At 35.7% G+C, this 22,661-nt stretch overlaps 1 protein-coding gene across 1 annotated transcript in view; it reads left to right on the top strand.

Annotated features, from left to right (window-relative positions):
• ADAMTS20 (ADAM metallopeptidase with thrombospondin type 1 motif 20) overlaps positions 1–22,661 on the top strand; it is a 164,072-nt gene that overhangs the window by 34,712 nt on the left and 106,699 nt on the right. The window contains exons 4-7 of the mRNA XM_077753231.1: positions 2,469–2,728; positions 17,912–17,995; positions 18,449–18,573; positions 19,962–20,002. Of these exons, the coding sequence (XP_077609357.1) occupies positions 2,469–2,728; positions 17,912–17,995; positions 18,449–18,573; positions 19,962–20,002 (510 nt within the window). The remainder of the gene's footprint in view (positions 1–2,468; positions 2,729–17,911; positions 17,996–18,448; positions 18,574–19,961; positions 20,003–22,661) is intronic.

Below are 22,661 nucleotides of genomic sequence, written 5' to 3'. Positions count from 1 at the left end.
ATATGCCACGTTAGCATACAGATGATTTTGAACTAAAGGCCTTAAAGGGATGCAAAAAGGGCATTCGAATTCTCCTCTTTTGAAAAACAGATTTATAGATACTTTCTCCCACTCATTAGGCTTCCTTTTCAGTCTGTTGTGTCCTTTGGTGCAGTTTTAAAAATTAATGTCCCATTTGTCTGTTTTTGTCATCTGCTTTTGTGTCCTACCCAACCAAGCAGCCCTCACCAAATCCAGTATCCGGAAGCTTTTCTTCCATGTTTTCTTTTAGGACTTTCAGAGTTTGGGGTCTTGTAGGTCTTTAATCCATTTTTGAGTTTTTCTTATAAGCTAAAGCTCTAATTTCAATCTTCATTCAGATACCCAGTTTTCCCATCACCTCTTGCTGGGGGGAGACCATTGTTTTCCAATAGAGTGATCTGGCACCCTTGAAGATCATTTGACCAAATACATGAGTGTTTATTTCTGGGCTCTGTGTTCTGTTCCATTGATCTATATGCTAGTCTTGCTATGCACAGTCTTATACAAATCTTTTTGTTGATCTGCAATTGAGTAGAATTGCAGGGGTCGTGTACATATGTATCTAACTTGGAAATCGCTAAGTAGTTTTCCAAAAACGGTTGCTTGGTATTATTGGTTTTTTAAATTGAAGCCATTTGAGTGGCTAGAATCACTTTGTTTTTGTTTCGAGGTTGAATTGTTATTGAAGCACTTAAGGTTATTCTGAAAATTATCCTTAAATATGTGTTATTTACTGTCTATTCTGACTAGAGTGTAACCTTTATAACGTTCTGTTTGCTCCTCAATTTCTAAGTGTTCCTTGAAGTAGAATAGTATAATATTTAAAATTGATGAACAAACCAGAGTATATTTGCTTCCTGTTGACTCCGAGATTTGTATGCAAGTTATGTCTGAGCTCTTCTCCAGGGTCTACAAAGTAGTCATGGATGTTTTAGTGGTGGAATCATCCCAGGAGGAAGATAGTAGGACAAAGTTTTAGGGCTATACACTGTTTGCCAAGTTCAGAATTTCCCAATAAAATAAATTTCAAAGCATAAGTGCACTGTAATATTAAAGGGTAGGATGTTTTTAAGAATTAGGAAAAAGTTCATCTGTGGAAACTATGCTTAAGGAGTTTGTACTTACAACCACAGCATTACTGCTTATTCAAAATGAAATTATTGGTGTAATAGTCTCATATTTCTGTCTAATCCTTATAGTACAACTAAGTCTAAATTGAACAGTTTTGGCATGTGGTTTATGAACCATCTGTTTATGAACTAACTAGACCTTTGATTTATTTTTTCTGATTCCTTTGGTCCACTTTTTCTGTTGAAAATACTTCTACCAAACAGTTGGCAGAAAAAAGTAAATTTTTTAATGTTTTTTATTTATTTCTGAGACAGAGAGAGAGAGACAGCGTGAGCAGGAGAGGGTCAGAGAGAGAGGGAGATACAGAATCTCAAACAGGCTCCAGGCTCTGAGCTAGCTATAAGCACAGAGCCTGATGTGGGGCTCAAACCCACGAACCTTGAGATCATGACCTGAGCCGAAGTTAACTTAGGGTTCGAAGATGCTTAACCAACTGAGCCACCCAGGTGACCGAGAAAAAAATAAAAAATAAAGGAGAGACCTGGAGGGCCTAGCATAAGCATCCATGCTGCCTATATATTTTTTTCTATTAGCACAAATAATCAAGAAGTTTCTATAAATGCATAGGACTCAAACATGGCTTATGTAATTAACATTTAATAATTTGCTATATTTTTTCATTCTTAAAAAATGTTTACTTTTGAGAGAAAGTAAGCAGGGAATGAGTAGAGAGAAGGGAAAAGAAGGTCAAAATGGGCTCTGCGCTGACACCAGCCAACTCAAGGCTGGGCTCAAACTCCCAAACTGTGAGATCATGACTTGAGCCAAAGTCAGACACTTAACTGACTGAGCCACCTAGGTGCCCCTGAATTCTGTATTTAAACATAAACAGAAATAATCAGACATTTTATATAATCAAGTATTAAAAAACTCATCTCTTTGGTTGTTTTTCTGGATTCAAAAAGTTACCATTGTTACATGGCTTGATTTTCTCTCTCTAGTGATCTTTACACGATGTCTATATCATACAAAATGTGATTGATCTGTAATGAGTTGAAATGCCATTGGTTTGAGCACCCAGTTTACCTACTGAGAATTAAGAGGGGGGACTCCTTGGTTTTAAAATTTTCTATTAATAAATGATCTCAAATAGTCGTAGCTGCTTAAAAAAAGACTTGGAGTTTGGTTTTTGTTAAATGAACATTTTATTACTGGGAATAGTAATCATCATGATAACTGCTACCTCACACTGTTAAATATCTTTTTATTTCATGTTGGAAAGAGATGTGTATATATTAAATTTTTGCCTATTTTGTGCAATATTTTCAGTCCCATCTAATTTAATGGCTCTGCATTATATCCTTTTCTCCTCCCAGAAAGTCAAATAAAGAAAACCACTTTACCGTTTCACAACTACAGCAACACGAGTGAAGATCTTAATGTAAAGAAGGAAATGGTTTTAGGGTACCCTTCAAAAAATAAATCATTGGAAGATGAAAGAAGTCAATTACATTCCAGGAAAAAACGTTTTTTATCCTATCCAAGATACGTGGAGGTTATGGTTACAGCTGATGCTAAAATGGTTCATCATCATGGACAGAATTTGCAGCACTATGTACTAACGCTAATGTCAATTGTAAGTAAACTTGTCCTTTAAACTTCCTAAGATGTTTAATGTTTTCTTTACATTTAATTTAGAAGTTACTTGAACAACTTTTTAAAACACTTGAAAGTCTCTGAAAACAATTAAAGAATATTTCAAGTTTTTTCAGTATTTTAAAATGTTTTCTACGTCTTGGTGACAGGGACAGTCCTAGCAGGCCTGATCTTTTACACTTTGAATCTGATTGTTTTTTTAAAGTTTATTTATTTAAAAGGGGTGGGGGAGAGAGAGTGTGTGTGGGTGTAGGTGGGTGTTGGGGGGGGGGACAGAAGGAGGGAGGGGAAGGACACAGAATCCTCAGCAGGCATTGCACTATCAGTGCAGAGCCTGATGTGGGGTTCGAACTCAGCAACTGTGGGATGATGACCTGAACCAAAATCCAGAGTTGGAGACTTTACTGACTGAGCCACTCTGGTTTTCCTGATTCTGATTTATGAAATTTTTTTTTAATATTCATTTTTTTTTTTGAGAGAGAGAGAGCATGAGTTGGGAAGGGGCAGAGAGAGAGACGAAGACACAGAATTTAAAGCAGGCTCCAGGGTCTGAGCTGTCAGCACAGAGCTCTATGTGGGGCTTGAACTCCTGGACCATGAGATCGTGACCTGAGCCAAAGTTGGATGCCTAACCTAAGGCACCCCCTCCCATCTGATTTTTAAACCCTCTTACCTCTGCACAGAAAGAATGGAAACTATTTTGCTATTGCTATACTTGTCAAGTCAGAAATTGAAATGTTATTTTAAAGCTTTTAATTTTAATTCCAGCATAATTCATAGTTAACATAGTGTTCTATTAGTCTCAGGTGAACAGTTCAACAGTTCTATACTTACTGCTCATCATGATAAGTGTACTCTTGAATCTCCATCACCTATTTCACCTACCTCCTCTTCTGGTGGTAATTATTAGTTCTCTATGGTTAAGAGTTTGTTCCTTAGTTTGTCTATATTTCCCCCTCACTTTGCTCATTGTTAAATTCCACATGTGAATAAGATCATATTTGTCTTTCTGACATAATTTGCTTAGTATTACACTCTAGCTGCATCCATTTGTTTCAAATGGCAAGGCTTCTTTTATTTTTTAATGACTGAGTAATACACCACCTCTTTATCCATTCATTTATCAGTGGACACTTGGGCTGCTTCCATAACTTGGCTATTGTAAATAATGCTGCAATAAACATAGGAATGCATGTGTCCCTTTGAATTAGTGTTTGTGTTTTGGGGATAAATAACCAGTACTGCAATTACTGGATCATACGGCAGTTCTATTTTTGCTTTTTTAGGAAGCTCCACATTGTTTCCTACAGTGGCTGTACCAGTTTGCTTTCCGACCAGTGGTGCAAGAGGGCTCCTTTTTCTCTTCATCCTTACCACCAATTGTTGTTTCTTGTGTGTATTTTAGCCATTCTGGTGGGTGTGAGTTGATATCCCTTTAGAGTTTTTGATTTGCATCTCCCTGATGAGAAATTTTGAGCATGTGTCTGTTGGCCATCTGTATGTCTTTGGAGAAATTCCTGTTCATATTTTCTGCCCATTTTTTAAATTGGATTATGTGTTTTTTGGCTGTTGAATCAGTTCTTTATACGTTTTTGATATATATATATATATCTGCACATGGATATGTCATTTGCAGGTATCTTTTCCCATTCTGCAGGTTTTATTTTTAGTTTTGTTGATGGTTTCTCTTGCCATGCATAGCTTTGTATTTTGATGTAGTCCCAATAGTTTGCTTTTATTTCCCTTGCTTCAGGAGCCCTATCTGNTGAAATTTTTTTTTAATATTCATTTTTTTTTTTGAGAGAGAGAGAGCATGAGTTGGGAAGGGGCAGAGAGAGAGACGGAGACACAGAATTTAAAGCAGGCTCCAGGGTCTGAGCTGTCAGCACAGAGCTCTATGTGGGGCTTGAACTCCTGGACCATGAGATCGTGACCTGAGCCAAAGTTGGATGCCTAACCTAAGGCACCCCCTCCCATCTGATTTTTAAACCCTCTTACCTCTGCACAGAAAGAATGGAAACTATTTTGCTATTGCTATACTTGTCAAGTCAGAAATTGAAATGTTATTTTAAAGCTTTTAATTTTAATTCCAGCATAATTCATAGTTAACATAGTGTTCTATTAGTCTCAGGTGAACAGTTCAACAGTTCTATACTTACTGCTCATCATGATAAGTGTACTCTTGAATCTCCATCACCTATTTCACCTACCTCCTCTTCTGGTGGTAATTATTAGTTCTCTATGGTTAAGAGTTTGTTCCTTAGTTTGTCTATATTTCCCCCTCACTTTGCTCATTGTTAAATTCCACATGTGAATAAGATCATATTTGTCTTTCTGACATAATTTGCTTAGTATTACACTCTAGCTGCATCCATTTGTTTCAAATGGCAAGGCTTCTTTTATTTTTTAATGACTGAGTAATACACCACCTCTTTATCCATTCATTTATCAGTGGACACTTGGGCTGCTTCCATAACTTGGCTATTGTAAATAATGCTGCAATAAACATAGGAATGCATGTGTCCCTTTGAATTAGTGTTTGTGTTTTGGGGATAAATAACCAGTACTGCAATTACTGGATCATACGGCAGTTCTATTTTTGCTTTTTTAGGAAGCTCCACATTGTTTCCTACAGTGGCTGTACCAGTTTGCTTTCCGACCAGTGGTGCAAGAGGGCTCCTTTTTCTCTTCATCCTTACCACCAATTGTTGTTTCTTGTGTGTATTTTAGCCATTCTGGTGGGTGTGAGTTGATATCCCTTTAGAGTTTTTGATTTGCATCTCCCTGATGAGAAATTTTGAGCATGTGTCTGTTGGCCATCTGTATGTCTTTGGAGAAATTCCTGTTCATATTTTCTGCCCATTTTTTAAATTGGATTATGTGTTTTTTGGCTGTTGAATCAGTTCTTTATACATTTTTGATATATATATATCTGCACATGGATATGTCATTTGCAGGTATCTTTTCCCATTCTGCAGGTTTTATTTTTAGTTTTGTTGATGGTTTCTCTTGCCATGCATAGCTTTGTATTTTGATGTAGTCCCAATAGTTTGCTTTTATTTCCCTTGCTTCAGGAGCCCTATCTGAAAAAAACTGTAGTTAGGCTTAATTCAGGGAAATTGCTTTCTATGCTCTCTTCTAGGATTTCTATGATTTCAGGTCTTATGTGTAGGTCTTTGATCCACTTTGAGTTTCTTTCTCTCAAATGGTGTGAGAAAGGATCGGGTTTTATTTTTTGGCACGTAGCTGTCCAGTTTTCCTAACACCATTGGTTGAGGAGACTTTTTCCCATTGAATTTTCTTTCCTGTTTTGTTGAAGATTAATGGACCATATAATTGTGGATGTATTTGAGTTTTGTATTTGGATCTATGGACCTGTAGGTCTACTTTTATGCCAGAACTGTGCTCTTTTCATTACTACAGCTTTTTAATATAACTTGAAGTCTGGAATTCAGATAGCTCCAGTTTTGCTTCTCTATTTCAGGGTTGCTTTGGCTACCAGGGTTTTTTGTTGTCTCATACAAATTTTAGGATTGTTTTACCTCTGTGGAAAATACTTGTTGGTATTTTGATATGGATTGCATTAAATCTGTAGATTGCTTTAGGTAGTATAGACATTCTAACAAGATTTGTTCTTGCAACCTATGAGTATGAAAAGTCTCTCCATTTCTTTAAGTCTTCTTGAACTTCTTTCATCTGTGTTTTACAGTTTTCAGAGTATAGGTCTTTCACCTCTTTTAAGTTTATTACTAGATCCTTCATTATTTTTAGTGCAATTATAAATGAGATTGTGTTCTTAATTTCTCTTTATGCTGTTTTATTCTTGGTGTGTAAAAATACAACATATTTCTGTACATTGATTTTTGAATCCTGCAAATTTATTGAATTCATTTATCAGTTCTAGTTTTTTTGGAGTCTTTGGGGTTTTCTATGTATAGTATCACTAGACTTGCAACTAGTGAAAGTTTTATTTCTTCCTTAACAATTTGGATGCCTATCGTTTGCCTAATTTCTGTGGCGAGGACTTCCAGTACAATGTTGAATAGATGTCATGAGAGTAGACATCCTTGTCTTCTTTCTGATATTTGGGAGAAAAGCTCAGCTTTTCCGTGTTGAGTATGATGTTGGCTGTGGTTTATTCAAATTAGAACTTTATTATATTGAGCTATATTCTCTAAACCTGCTTTGTTGAGGGTTTTTATGAATGGATGTTGTACTTTGTCAAATGCTTTATCTGTATCTGTTGAAATGATCATACAGTTTTTATCCTTATTGATGTGATGTATCATATTGATTTGCGAATATTGAACCACATTTGTATCCTAGGAATAAATCATACTTGATCATAGTGATGGTTTTTTAATGTATCATTGGATTCAGTTTGCTAGTATTTTGTTGAGGATTTTTACATCCCTGTTCATCAGAGATACTGGCATGTAGTTCTCTTCTTTTTGTGGTGACTTTATCTGGTTTTGATATCAGGATGATACTGACGTTACAGAATGAACTTGGAAGTTTTTTTCCTCTTTTTTTATTTCCTCTTATTCAGAATAGTTTGAGGAGAAGAGGTATTAACTCTTCTTTAACTGTTTGGAATTCGCCTATGAAATCATCTGGTCTGGACTTTTGTTGGGAGTTTTTTGATTACCGATTCAATACCATTGCTGGTAATCCATCTGTTCAAATTTTCTATCTCTTCCTGCTTCAGTTTTAGTAGATTATGTTTCTAGGAATTAATCCATTTTTTCTCAGTTCAGTTTGTTGGCATATAAGTTTTCATAATCTCTTGACAGTTTGTATTTCTGTGGTGTTGGCTGTTTCTCTTTAATTTGTGATATTTGTGACTTTCTCTGCATTTTTTTNTTTAGTCTGGCTAGAGGTGTATCAATTTTGTTGATCTTTAAAAAGAACCAGCTCCTGGTTTCATTTATCTGTTGTATTTTTTTAGTTTCTATATTACTTATATATGTTCTAATCTTTATCATTTCCTTCTTTCTGCTGGTTTTGGGTTGTGTTTCTTTTTCTAGCTCGTTTAGGTGTACAGGTGGGTGGTTCAAGATTTTCTTGAGGTAGAACTGCATTGCTATAAACTTCCCTCTTGGGACCACTTGTGCTACATCTCAAAGATTTGGAACCACTGTTTTCATTTTCATTGGGACAAAATGACATTTTACATTATAAATGTATGGGGATAAAAGGAAAGGCTATTACTGAGAGAGCTGCTTTAGCAAATTTGGAATGTAAGATCACAGTTGCTATAAGAGTTCTTAACATGATACTAATATCTATTTTGAGCAGGAGTGGTGGAGTATCCTGGAACAGAATTCTAGACCTAGTGAAGGACCTAGGCTAGTTCTGTTAGTGGTAGAACTCTATATTCTATCTATATTCATACAAATACGTACATACACATACTTATATGTTTGGGACACTTCGGAATTTAGGCCTATCCTTCTGGAGTAAGCACCTTTCATGCTCAGTAATCTCCTCATTTAGTTAATAGTTAATAGTCACCTATTTATACAGATTCAGGTAATTGGAACATACCTCATGGCTGGAAGTACCTCTATTCACATGTAAGGAACTTAGACCCATTTGATTGAACATACTTGGTCAGGATACATCTATTGGTTATTGTAAATTTTTCTTAAGCAGAAATGCCCAGTTAAGTACATTGTGATTTGAAGATACTAAGACCCTGTTTTTTTTCCTTATATATAACATTTTATCTTAAATTCTGGTATGTACTAAGAATACATGGCCTATGTTGCCTAAGCACAGTATCTGGTACCAAGCAGGTATTCAGTAATTAATGAAAGATATAATGAATAAGGGAGTAAAGTAATATTTTTCAGAATGCATGACATTGTAATAGATGATTCAAAATGATTTCTGAATTGTGTATAATATGGACTTTTGTTGACTTGAATTTTTAAAATGAAAATAGCAATATATAGAAATTTATCCTGATAACCTGTTTTTACTTCTGAATCTGAAGAAATTAGATGTGTAATTATCTAGATGTATAATTATCTACATGTGGGTGTGGCATGCTCATTATGAGGGGATTCTAATGAGAGCACTGACTTGGAGGATGTCAGTTGATAATGTAGGAAATTGTATCAATTACATGGGACAGTGTAGGATAAACTTAGTAATTTTAAGCAATTAAAAGAGATACTTATTAAGAAAATTGTGGGAAGGAGGGTAGAGATTCCCAAGGAAAATATTAGATTTTGTAAATGCAACAGATTTTGAAGTCTGTTTAACGATGGGTAACTCTGATATCCGTGCTGTAGAAATAATGATTAGAAGAAGGAAAGGAGTACAAGAGGAATGTTTCTTGAAAAAATTTTGGAATAGCTACATGCAGTTTTGGCAATAATGGGCATACTCAGAAATGTTTTGTTGCCTGTATTGCACATACAAATCAATATAATCACTGTTCGGAAGATACTGTGACATAATCTGGAGATAATTGAAGTTGTCCATGAGAGTTTTAAAGCCACGGTTCATCAAGTGGAAAACAGACCTTCTGACTTCATAGAAAGTAAATCAGCTTCTCAGATTGCTTGAAACAGTAGCCTAGTGTGTGCACGTGTCACTTCCTAGAACTTTAGTCCCACCAGGAGAGCCAATTTCCATTGAAGATGAGATATTTGTAGATGTGGTCAGCTGGTTGTGTTGAGTTTTCATTCACAGGAGGGTTAGGGAAGAGGGAAACATTCCAAATGTAGATGGGTAGGAGGGAAAATTTAGGGCAAGTCTCTTTTGAGGTAGTTTGGGTTTTGTATATGTTTGCTCGCTTTGTCCAAGGTCAAATTTCAGATGATTTATAAATTACCTGAGTTTAGTGCTTCTCCACTCTTTTTCGTTAAAAGAACATGTGGAATTGAGGAAACAAAGGAAACTGGGGGTGGGGGAGAGGGGGAAGGCAAGGGAAAAAGAGGCAAACCAAGACAGATTATAGAGAACAAATGAATAGCTACTGGAGGGAGAGGGGTAGTTGGGGAAAATAGGTGAGGACTAAAGAGTGCACTAGTGATGAGCACTAGGTGTTAAATGAAAGTGCTGAATCACTATATTGTATACCTGAAACTAGTTTCATACTGTATGTTAACCAACTGGACTTTTTAAAAAAAACCTAAAGAATGTCCAGATAAGGATACAAGAAAGCCAGCAGACTTCATGGTTCTATATATAATGATATATATAAAATTACACATAATTATATATATATATGCACACACACAATATATCTCATTAGTGAAAAGCTGTGCTCACAGCTGTATTTGCAGATGTAAACCATGTAAAAGGAATCTTGGAGCAAGAGTGACAGACTCTATTTAGCCTGGGACTTTTCTAGTTATAGGATTAAGACTTCTGGCCTGGGAAACCCCTTAGTCCTAGCAAACTAGAACAGTTGGGGACACCTTGTAGAAATGGTCAGTGGTCAAGTCTAGTTCAACTTGTTTCATCTCCACTCATGAAGTCCATTTCCAAAATTGCTCTGAAGTGATAAGAGGAATGCAGTCTCCATATAAGTGACTGCAGATGTGTTTCCAATTGAGGAAGGAGATTGAGATTTTGCACATTTTGTCCTCTTTTTTTTTTAATGTTTTTTTTATTTATTTCTAGGAGAGAGAGAGAGAGACAGCACGAGCAGGGGAGGGTCAGAGAGAGGGAGTCACAGACTGAAACAGGCTCCAGGCTCTGAGCTGGCAGTCAGCACAGAGCCCGACGCGGGGCTCGAACCCACGAACCGTGAGATCATGACCTAAGTGAAAGTCAGACGCTTAACCAACTAAGCCACCCAGGCGCCCCTTGTCCTCATTATTAAGGAGGCATTAACTGCATTTATTCAAACACACACAGGATATTGGTAATGTTCTTAGGAAAAATACAAGAAAATGTGATTTGGACTTGAAGTTTAATTGTGAACCATTTAAAGAAAAGTTCAAAATGATAGTTTTTGTATGTTGGCTCCAGATAAAATGGAGAAATAGCTTAATGCTTCCACACTGGGCACATGGATTATGTACGTACACCACTTAGAGGATTATCTAACCTGACCTTACAGAGGATTGTGCTGTCTTTTTCTTTACTTTCCACAAGTTAACAGTGAGTACAGTGATTGAGAAATTTGTGTGATTTAATTGACTATAGTGCTATATGAACAGCTTGGTGATCTGTGATTGAAAGTGATTCTGGCCTTAACATGAAAATTGGGAAGAACGGAATTCTGTATAGTGTATCCAATAAAATAAGAGTTTGTGTTAAATGATCAAAGATGTTCAACCAATTTCAGTACCAAAGCTTTTATCTGTAGAGAATTTGAGTGACACTATGAGGCAAAAATGGCATTCACATATAATTAAACTACCAAAGAATTTGTAATGAAAACAATTTTCTTAACAGACTGACTTTGATATTCAGTGACTTCCTGTTTAATAACCCTTGAAAATATTTACTGTAGGCCAGACTTCTATACTGTTGTTTTTATAAAGGCTTGACTTGATTACATTCACCTTTTTACACAATTACATAACTTAAGGCACATCATGTGATCATCAGGAATAAGCCCTGTTTATTAAGATATAGTTACTGTTAGAGGCACTTGTCAACTAAAAAGCCTCACTTGGATTACACTGACTTAATACCTTTGCTTTCACTGATGTTATTCATGATAGAGAAAATTTTTAGCAACAATAAAATAAAAACAACGATATGCTTTCATATTTCAGGTGGGACCATTATGTTCACTTTCCCTTTCTTCAACTCCGTGTTCTTTAACTTTTAAGTTATTTCTTATTTTTAATTGAAGTATAGTTGACTTACAATATTGATTCTGGTAGTACTTCATGTAGCAAATAAGGATAAGGTTATTAATTATTTGCACGTATTTACTTTGTTGTGGAATATCATTTTCTAATTTTGGGCACAGCTATCTGACAAGAGTAATGCTCTTTGTAAGCAGTCTCTTCACTTTGTTTAAATCAGTTTTCTGTTGAAGACTTTGAAGGTGAGTGTGGTCAAAAGGTAAATACTTTGAGTTCTAAGTCCTAGGGATGTAATGCACATGGGATGGTGAATAGTTGACCTGGTGAATATTATATATTTGCAAGTTGCTTAGAGTAGATCTGAGTTCTCATCACAAATGAAAATATTAACTATGTGATAGATGATAAGTTATTGTGATTTCATTTATATGTATCATGTATATGATATATATATAAATCATTGTATACCTAAAACTAATATGTCCATTATCTCAAAAGTGGCTAAATAATTTTTTAAAAAGGCAGCCTCTAAACATGCCATATGTACATTCTCTGAAGCTGTATATGCAAATTTCAAAATAGTTGGTCAGTTAATGGTGACAATAACTTCATGATTTGCAGGAAGTGTATTTTGCATAGAATTTTCTCAAAATATTTAAAAAAAAGAATTTATATCATTTCTTTACTTTTTTTTTATGCTAAATATCCATGAAGTACTGTTTTGTGAGACTTGTAAAGAAACACAAACTTGATATGCTAGGGGAACAAACATTTAAAGAATAAAATACTCAGTACATTCTAATTAGATCAATGAAATTCTGAAACACAGCACTCTGATATGTAGTTAATATGTAGTGATTATAGTTATATATCAATATTGCATGGCTCTGTAGAAGTAGAGGTTACTTAAGAAAGCTGATCTAGCATTTTCTATGGTGTAGTCTGTGGAATGGGATACTAGTCATGTGACATGCTCTATGGGAAGATGAAAAAAAAACTGTTGAAGCATTTGTGTTAAATACTTCTCCTAGATAATGTGGATTTGTTCGGTATCTTCACAGAAGTAACGAATAGATTATTTAACCTTTTTACTCACATTTCTCAAGCCATGGGATGATTTTGTGCTTTAAAACACAAATGGCCTATACTCTTCTCCCCCAATAGCATCTGGCAAGTACAAATTGAATATGCTATGGCATTGTGACCAGGGGTGCTTGGGGTCCCCACATGGTTGCAAGAATTGAGACAAAAAGTAGAGAAGGCCATTTCCAGAGTTGACCAACTTTCATGTAACTAGCAATAGAGCTAGAACTAGAGCCAAGGTCTTCTGGCTGCAAAGGACTTCTCTGAGGCCATGGTCAAGTGTCCGCAGCAGGGTAGTGTCAGGGCTAGGGCATGAAACACATCAGAGTTCGGAGAGAAATTTTTGTACCAGGAGCTAATAAGAAGGACTTAAGGAGTAGAATGCTGATCTTCTATAAGATACAGTAATCAGAGCTAAAGCTAATAAATCTAGGAATGTAGTCCTGAAAAAGTAGCAAACATGGTACCCTACCATCATGGCAAGGCACTATGAGGTGGTAGTTTGAGTATAAAGGAAGCACATTGTACATGCCAATTACAAAAGCCTCTGAGTAATGAAATGGTCCTTGTCATCTGCCTGCTTCATAATTCAGTTTAATTGCTTATGCAGTAACACCTTTAAATATCCACATACAGTAAAATGTATGTATATTGAATGTAAGCACATACATTATGGAGGTCTAGAAATAAAACAGAAAATGCATCCAATTAAATAGGATGCCCTTAATTACTTAATGATACTATTTTAGCATAAAAGCAAAATGTCAACTGAGGGTTTTTTGGGGAGATTGTGTAAAGAATTAGGTTGAGCTGTTTTTTGTCTCCTTTACCTCTGGAAGAATGAGGTTTTATTTTTCTTTTAAGTTTTTATTTAAATTCCAGTTAACCTACAGTGTAATATTAGTTTCACTTGTGCCACATAGTGATTCAACACTTCCGTACATTGCCTTGTGCTCCTTACCAGGGTACTCCTTAATCCTCATCACCAGTTTGACCCGCCCCCTCCCTTTCTCCCCTCAGATAACCATCTGTTCTCTATAGTTAAAAGTTTGTTTCTTAGTTTGCCTCTTTTTCCCCTTTTTGCTCATTTGTTTGCTTAAAATACACACAAGTAAAATAATAGGGTATTTGACTGACTTTTCTACTTAGCATAATATTTTCTAGCTCCATCCATTCATTGCAAATGGCAAGATTTCATCCTTTTGTATAGCTGAGTAATCTTTCATTGTGTGTGTGTGTATACATATCTATCTATATCTATATCTATATATATATATACACATAGACCTATGTATACATACATATATATGTATACACCATATCTTACAAATTGGTCACTTTTCATTAAAGATGCAACATCTGTTTGCTTCTGAAGCTCAATATTATGAATATATTTTGTAGCTGATACTATAACATCCAGACTGTCATTTGTAGCCCACATATTTAGAGTAATGAGTGAAGAAATTAGTCATGTAGATAATTCATAATACTTAAGCTCTTTTCTTTGTGAAGTATTGGGAATGCATGGCCTCCTGTGATCTAGAAGTCTCCACAACTGTTCGTTTTTAAGGGGAAAAGAGACTTTGCATAAATTTGAGGTGTATTGCATTTTGTAATTTGACTTAAAAGAGCTTCCACGGTTATACTCACTGGATCAAAGGATACCTCTGAAGTTACAAGTGTGAATACACTTTGTTTTCCATGGAAGGTATGTATTTTTTTAAAGCTGCGTGGAAAATATCAAGTCAGTTACAAATTTCCACAATTCCCATTTTCAAGTAAGCAATACTGCAGGGCTAACATATCTGCTTGAAATGGCTAACTATTTGTCCCCCTACTTCTCCTCAACCCCACAAGACTACCACTTCTACCAAAGGCACCACTGTAGGTAGAAATGACCAACCTGTAAATACCTATGGCTGCACAGCTAAAAGAATAAGGTTCTGGAATGTGTATTGAAGTCCATGCCAACTCTGCAGTGTCCTCATTTCCAGAGATGCTTTTGGCTCTGTTTCTGGTCATTATTCTATGTAGCAAAAGAAATCGCAGCAGTCATATAGGTTACTTATTATATTGAAACCACTCTTTGGCTGATGGAATGAGGGCTCCACCACGAGTACTTCCAGCAAACTCTAAGATCCACAAGATCAGTGTCTGTCTTCCCTATCTCTGGATTGCTAGCCAACAAAGCAAGGTGTAGATGCTGGATGCTCATCAAAAGGATGAGACAAGTAATACCTTCTGAAGCAGTAGCTATGTTGGTCTGGGTAGTGGTCCAGAAGATCGTGATCTAGGTTTCAGAATTTTTTTTTTTAAGTATGGTTGACAAGCAATGCTGTATTAGTTTCAAATCTACAACTGTGATTTGATAACTCTACAGGTTATGCTGTGTTGATAAGTGTAGTTTGGAGAATTTCTCAAAACTCAGTTTGTGGATTCCAAGCAGTATTTATGTTGAGGGAAGTTGTAGTCCATCCAACTGTGCGGAAACTTGGATGTTTGTGAAAGCTCTTCACCACCGTGTGAATGTCAGCAGAGCTCTCTCGTTGTGAGCACTTACTGTTTGCAAGGATAGAATATCTCCTTTTATCCTTTTATGAAAAACCAGCAAAGGCAAAAGGGAAGGAGGTTATCTGAGCTGGAAGATGAGTGTTCTGATATGGTGGCTTTTGCAAAAAAATCTTTATTGGTGTTGAAAACTAGAAAAAAATGCAGCCAGAATTCATACTGTCTCAACAAGAACTGTGGTTCTCTGTTTTTAGATATTCTGGAAAATGGTTTTTGGCATTTTTCTCTGATTTTGTTTCTCCTCCCTCAACCCCCTTTTCTAAAAACAAAACACAAAACAAAAACCGACCAAGAAGAAAAGATTCTATTATTAATGCTGTGTGACAAAGATCCCAGGACCAATCGCTCAGCCCTTTGCACCTGACGTGCCACCTGCATAGGAGCCAGTCCTGTTCCTTCTCTGTCACCCCTTTCCCATGGGGGGAACTTCCAAATGTTAATTTTTTTCTTTTTGAAAATATAAATAATTACTATTTTTTTTAAAAAAATAACAAAAATAGCATATGAAAACTACAGTGCTATACAGGAATAGCATACAATACTATTACAATAACATTGACTATATTCTCTGTGTAGTACCTTTCATCCTCCTTATTCCATAGTTGGAAGCCTATACCTCCCACTTGTTCACTTATTTTGCCAATTTCCTTCCTTCTGTCAACCACCTGTTCTCTGTATTTATGGGTTTATTAATGCTTGGCTTTGCATTTTAGATTCCATATGTGTCTTTTGTCTGACTTATTTCATTTAGCGTTATACTTGCTAAGTTCCTCCCATGTTAGTGAAAATGGCAAGATCTCCCTCTTATGCCTGAGTAATACTGTTCTATATTTATCTATATCTATATATCTATATCTATATATCTATATCTATCTATATCTATATATATATCTATATATAGATCGTGTCTCTATCCATTTATCTATCAGGGGACACTTAGATTGCTTTCATATCTTGGCTATTGTAAATAACACTGTAAAAAACACAAGTGTATATACCTTTTCAACTAGGATTTTCCTTTTGTAACTAGCCAGTAATGGAATAACTAGATCACAATGTATTTCTATTTTTAATGTTTGACAAACCTCTATACTGATTTCCACAGTGGTTGCAATCAGTTTTATTTACACCAACCGTGTCCACAAGGGTTCCTTTTTCTCCACATCCTCACCAACCCTTGATATTTCTTGTCTTTTTGATACTATCCATTCCTGATAGATGTAAAGTGATGTAGTTTTGGTTTGCATTTCCCTGATTAGTGATGTTGAGCATCTTTTCATGTGTTTGTTGGCCATGTGTATGTCATGTTTGGAAAGATGTCTCTTCAGGTCCTCTGCCCTACTTGAATCAGATGGCTTTTTGTCTAAGGTCTTTATATATCTTTGATACTAATCCCAGTTATATATATTATTTGTAAATATTTTAATAGGTTGCCTTCTAATTTTGATGATGGTGTCCTTTGCTGTGCAAAAGCTTTTTAGTGTAGTCTTAGTAGTTAAGTTTTGCTTTTTTCCCCCCTTGCCTGAGGAGACCTATCAAGAAAAATGGTACTGAGACCATTGTCAAAGAGCTTATTGCCTATGTTTGGAAATGATTTTCATTGCACAGGTGGCCCAGGTCCTGAGGGGATTGTCTTGAAAGGAGTGCAAGACCGAGGCATTGGATACGGATGAAACTACTATTGCAGTGGAAACCTCTATGAAGGCTACAAGAAGAGATGAATTAGTGAATTAGCACCTTACCCAGGAATCCTAAACTGAGCCCACGTAGAGGGCTTGATAGAATTAGATTTTTCGGTTTTGGAGAATTAAAGACCAGGTGGTGACCTGTGACCTCTTGTAGGGTTCCTTAAATGATTTCAGATGACTCTGTCCCCATGGATTCCAGTAGTGCTAACCATTAAAAATTTTAAGCATACTCAGAATTGGAAATATACAGCCATCTTGGAAAATACTAAAACTACCAAAAAGAGAATAGTTAAAACTTCTATACCTTTATGGAGTATAATGGTTATGTAAATTAGGGATTGTGACACAGAATGAAGTGAAATGCCTGCTGAATCCTCAAGGGTATTTTCCAAGCTCTGAGTGCTCAAATTACTTGAGGATTTTGTTAAAATGCAAATTCTGATTCACTAGTTAAGGGTGGGGGTCTGCGATTATGCATTTCTGATCAACTCGAGGTGATATAATGCTGCTGATCCATGGATGGGTCTCAGTAGTAAGGTTAAGGTTCCTGGTTCTCAAACTTGGCTTCACATTGGAATCATTAAAAAATACTGGGAAAATTTAAAAGGTATACTGATACCGGGGTCTTAACCCTAGAGATTCTGATTTAATTGGTAATGTGGCCTGGGCATCAGATTTTGTGAAAAGGTCCCTAGGAGATTACAGTGTGCAGTTAAGACAGACAATTGATGTTCTAGGACTGGATTCAATTTACTTTTGAGAAGAAATAACTCACTTAGGCATCTGATCTTATACTTTATAAAGTAAACACTTTAAACACAATTTTTTAGCAGTTAATACCTCAAAATTGACATTTACAACATCTGTAGGACTGTATTATAAAATCTGAAAGCATATGTAATATGATCTTAACACTAAGAACATATTCTCATATCAAAGTTCTTAAAAGGTCAATAATAAAGTGCAGTTCTATCAAGAACTAGAAATGAACTCTGATGTTTAACATTCTACAAGGTTAATCATACATTTTGTTTCCCCTTGTAGGTTGCAGCAATCTACAAGGACTCAAGTATTGGAAATTTCATCAACATAGTAATCGTGAAATTAGTTGTAATTCATAATGAACAGGTAAGAAACAGGCCTGTAGTATCCTTAAGAGTAGTAGACTTTATATATAGATTACAGAACTGTTACTAGAAAGGAGATATTTCTAAAATTTATACCTAAGAAATTGAGTGGGAGTGATTAACTTACACCGTGATGGAATAGAAAGGAAATAATTTAAAATGAGGTATTCCCTTTTATAATCCTGTTGTTGAAGGACTTAAAATACAGTTTTTACAAGTTTTTTTGATCCTAAGTATTGGTTATATGGAAGAGGTTTCACTAGATTCCCTTTCGATCCTGATGTTTTAAATATTCTAGGATATTTTTGAAAAAATACGAAGGAGAGATGATGCCACTTCTTTATTTGCCTCTGAAAATGCTATCTGATAAATTGCAAGGATGCTGACAAGCTTGGAGAAAAGAGGCTGTGGATGTTTTAATGTATTATTGAATTGCTTATTTTTGTGTGTGCAGGAAGGACCAGTCATCAGTTACAATGCAGCTACCACATTGCGTAACTTTTGTTTATGGCAACAAACTCAGAATGTTCTTGATGATGCTCACCCTGCTCACCATGACACTGCTGTTCTTATCACTAGGTACAGTTTTAGAAATAACCCTCCAACCGCAGTTTACCCTTTCTCTCTGCATGATCCCTGCTCTAGTTACCTTAATTCTTTATTGATGACACATGGAAGTATTCTATGAGAGCTTGTATTGCAAAAGATACTATTGAAAGAAAACATTGCTCTTGCAGACCAAACTGCAAGTTGATTCCTTAGGAAATTAGCACTGTTAGGTTGCTGAGGAATGGATTGACTGAAGCAAAATAATTTCCTGATCAGTGACAGAATTAGGAAAAATACTTGGAAATGAACATAGTTATGGAACTGAAAACAGGTTATGTTCATTCTCCACTTGATCTTTCAATCACTTAGAAGAGCTTTTGAATTTTAATTGATTGCCCACTTTTTGGACTATTTGTACTTTAAAAAAGAAAAAAAAAGCAAAAGAAAACCTTATTCCTTGTTTTGATGCTCAATATGTATCTTAATTCCTAGGCTGCATTTGCATGGATCTTAACATGCTTACATATGAAAAACAACTTATTCTATTATAAAATATCTGTTTTTCAAGCACCACTGTATATTGTTAATTAATGCCTTTGCTTCAGCACCACTGATGGTTACCAGAATATCTGGGTTTTAGGATTGGCTGATTGGTTGACAGAAGGAAATAATTCTTCCATTTAGGGGTCAGACTGAGAATTGGCTTTCTAGGATCCTGAAATGAAACACTTAATCCATGTAAAATAGCTGACATGTAGAAAAGGTCAGAGAACTGTCAAATTGATTAGAGACTAAGTAATGCAGAAGAAGGAAAAAATGAGCAACTTGGTGATATCTGAAAACATCATTTCTGGTGGAGAATAATAGCTGAAGTTCATAATGACCTCGAAGCGTCAAGGGTAAACTATATTACACATACTGCATGAGGTGGATTCAGAGAGGTGAGCACAGAGGGCAAGTGGGGATGAAGGGAGAGATCAAAGTGGGTAAAGGGAGGAGGCTGAGGAAGAGGTCTACTGTGAGGCAGGAGGAATGGAGCTTTGAGACAAGGCAGTAGGGGTCACATCTTGAATCCAGGCCAGGAGGCTTTGGAAAGGGGAGCTGGACAGAGGAGAGGCCCAGGAACTGAGGAGAGAGGTCACTGCCTAGGCTGACACCCACACTCCAGCCCCAGATTAGAAAGCTTGTTATTGAACTGATTAAAGCTTTAACTATTTACAGCAAACACTTTTCTATAGCTCCTATTGATATATACAATAGGTGTATACCCTGGGTTTAAATTATTGAGAGGTTAATAAGACCCGGATTTGGAAGGCAGTTTATAGTAGTAGTCACATTATAGTTCAAGCTTCTTTATCTTGGTTTTGACTTGTTGCAAAAAAGTTTTCTGAAAGTGCTTCACAATTTTTTGTTTTAAGGGAAGACATTTGTGGAGCTAGAGAGAAATGTGACACATTAGGTAAGTTATTTTACAAATTAAATATACCTCCTATAATTTACTGAGTTGTTTAAAATGTTTATTTTCCTTTTACATGGTAATCCTTTTGATTGTCTTGATTAATGACTGTCATTATTGGCTTCTGCTTCAATACATTTTAAAGAAGAAGAATGAATATGGTGCCAATTGCTAAATATCAAGTGCCATGCAAAGCTGGACATAAAGTGTTGCATTGTGTAATATTTGATGAAGACAAAATCACCCATAAACTATATGTAGATTTAAAGCAAAATAATAAAATGAATAGCCAGAAGGCTACCACCAGATTTAAGAGCCAAAACTTAATACTGTCGTATGGCCTGTGCCAAGTCCTTACTCGATCCTTTTGGCATGCCTCCAGTAGGTAGCCAATACGATGAATTTTGTATGTCCCAGTTACTTTCATCATTTGAACAATAGTTCTATATATGTATGTGCTTATAAAATTGTTTGAATTTGCTTTTTGAGCATTGTAGTTGTAGTTCACGAATTTTTACTACTGTGTAACATTTTCTTAGTTTACATATCTACATGCTATCAGCGGATATTTTGGCCAATTCCAGTTTTTCATAATGAACTCACTTTACAATCTAGTGTATATTCCTGCAACTGAATTGTTATGTCATTAAATGTGTTAATGTTCAACTTTGGTATATCTTAACATGGTTATACCAATTTACACTTTTATCAATGGTGTATTATAAACATTGCTTTTGATTATGTCCTTATCCACACAAGGCATCTACAGATTTATCATTTCTGCCATTCTAAATGTAACATATTTCATTATAGTAGTAATTTTCAGCTCCATGATTATTGAATTTGAACATCTTTTCATATCTACTGGCCATTTGTACTTCCTTTGAGAAATGAAATGAGAACTATTTTTCCACTTTGGGATTAGTCCTTTTCTTACTGCTTTTTTTTAAATTTAATTTTTAAATTATTTTCCAAGTTCTCATTTAAATTCCAGTTAATATACAGCATAGTATTAGTTGCAAATGTAGTATCTAATGATTCAACACTTCCATACACTTCCATACAACAGTCAAGGCTCATCACAGCAAGTGCCCTCCCTAATCCCCATCACCTATTTAACTCATTAGGTTAACCCACTTCCCCTCTGGTAACCATCCGTTCTCTATAGTTAAGAATGTGTNCCCCCACTGCCATGTTCATTTGTTTCATTTATTTTTTTTCTTAAATAGTTTATTGTCAAGTTGGCTTCCATATAACATCCAGTGCTCGTCCGAATAAGTGCCCTCCCCCATGCCCTGTTTTGTTTCATTTAAATTCCACATGTGAATGAGATCATATGGTATTTGTCTTTCTCTGACTTACTTTGCCTAGTCTGTAACACTCTAGCCCTATGCACATCATTGCAAATGGCAAGGCTTCATTCTTTTTAATGGCTGAGTAATACTCCAGTGTGTGTGTGTGCACGCGCGCACCCACCACAACTTTATCCATTCGTTGATCAATGGACATTTGGGCTCTATCCATGATTTGGCTATTGTAGATAATGCTGCTATAAATATGTGGGTACATGTACCCCTTGAATCTGTATTTTTATTTCTTTTGGGTAAATAGTGCAATTGCTAGTCATAGTCCTATTTTTAACTTTTTGAGAACCCTTCATGCTATTCTCCATAGTGGCTGCACCAGTTTGCATTCCCACAAACAGTGTAAGAGGGTTCCCCTTTATCTGCATCCTTGCTAACACCTGTTTCCTGTGTTAATTTTAGCCATTCTGACAGGTGTGAGGTGATACCTCAGTGTAGTTTTGGTTAGAAAAATTTTAAATAACTTAACCTTAGTCCTAAATGAGCTAGAAAGAGAATAAGAAATAATCATAGAGCCGGAAGAAGGGAAATAATTAAGGTTAGAGCAGAAATAAATGATAAAGAAACCAAAATAGTATATCAATGAAACCAAGAGCTGGTTTCTTTGAAAAAATTATATTTCTTTCTCTGACTTATTTTACTTAGCGTAACACCCCCTACGTCCATCCATATTGTTGCAAATTGTAAAATTTTCATTTTTATGGCTGAGTAATATTCCATCATATATGTATACCACAGCTTCTTTATCCATTTATCCATTAATGGGCACTTGAGTTGCTTCCATATCCTGACTATGGTAAATAATGCTGCAATAAACATAGGAGTGCATTTATCTTTCTGGATTAGTGTTTTTGTTTTCTTTAGGTAAATTCCTAGTAATGGAATTACTAGATCATGTGATATTTCTATTTTTGGAGGAACCTCCATATTTTCCATAGTTGCATCGGTTTACATTTCCATTAACAGTACATGAGTGTTCCCTTTTCTCCACATTCGTCCCAATGGTTATTTCTTGTCTTTTTGATACTAGCCATTTTGACTGGAATGCGGTGATATCACATATAGTTTTGATTCACATTTCCCTAATAGTGATACTGAACATCTTTTCATGTGTTGGCCATCTGTATGTCTTCTTTACAAAAATGTCTATTCAGGTCCTCTGCCCATTTTTTAATGGGATTTTTTGAGTTCTTTGTATATCTTTGATATTAATTCCTATTGAATATATCATTTGCCAATATCTTATTTAGTAGGTTGCCTTTTCATTCTGCTGTTGGAGTCCTTTGCTGTGCAAAAGC

This window comes from Crocuta crocuta, unplaced genomic scaffold (genome assembly GCF_008692635.1).
Source record: "Crocuta crocuta isolate KB4526 unplaced genomic scaffold, BGI_CrCroc_1.0 scaffold30, whole genome shotgun sequence".
Classification (NCBI taxonomy): domain Eukaryota; kingdom Metazoa; phylum Chordata; class Mammalia; order Carnivora; family Hyaenidae; genus Crocuta; species Crocuta crocuta.
Note: the sequence above shows the minus strand (reverse complement) of the source record. Positions and strands in the feature narration are given on the sequence as shown.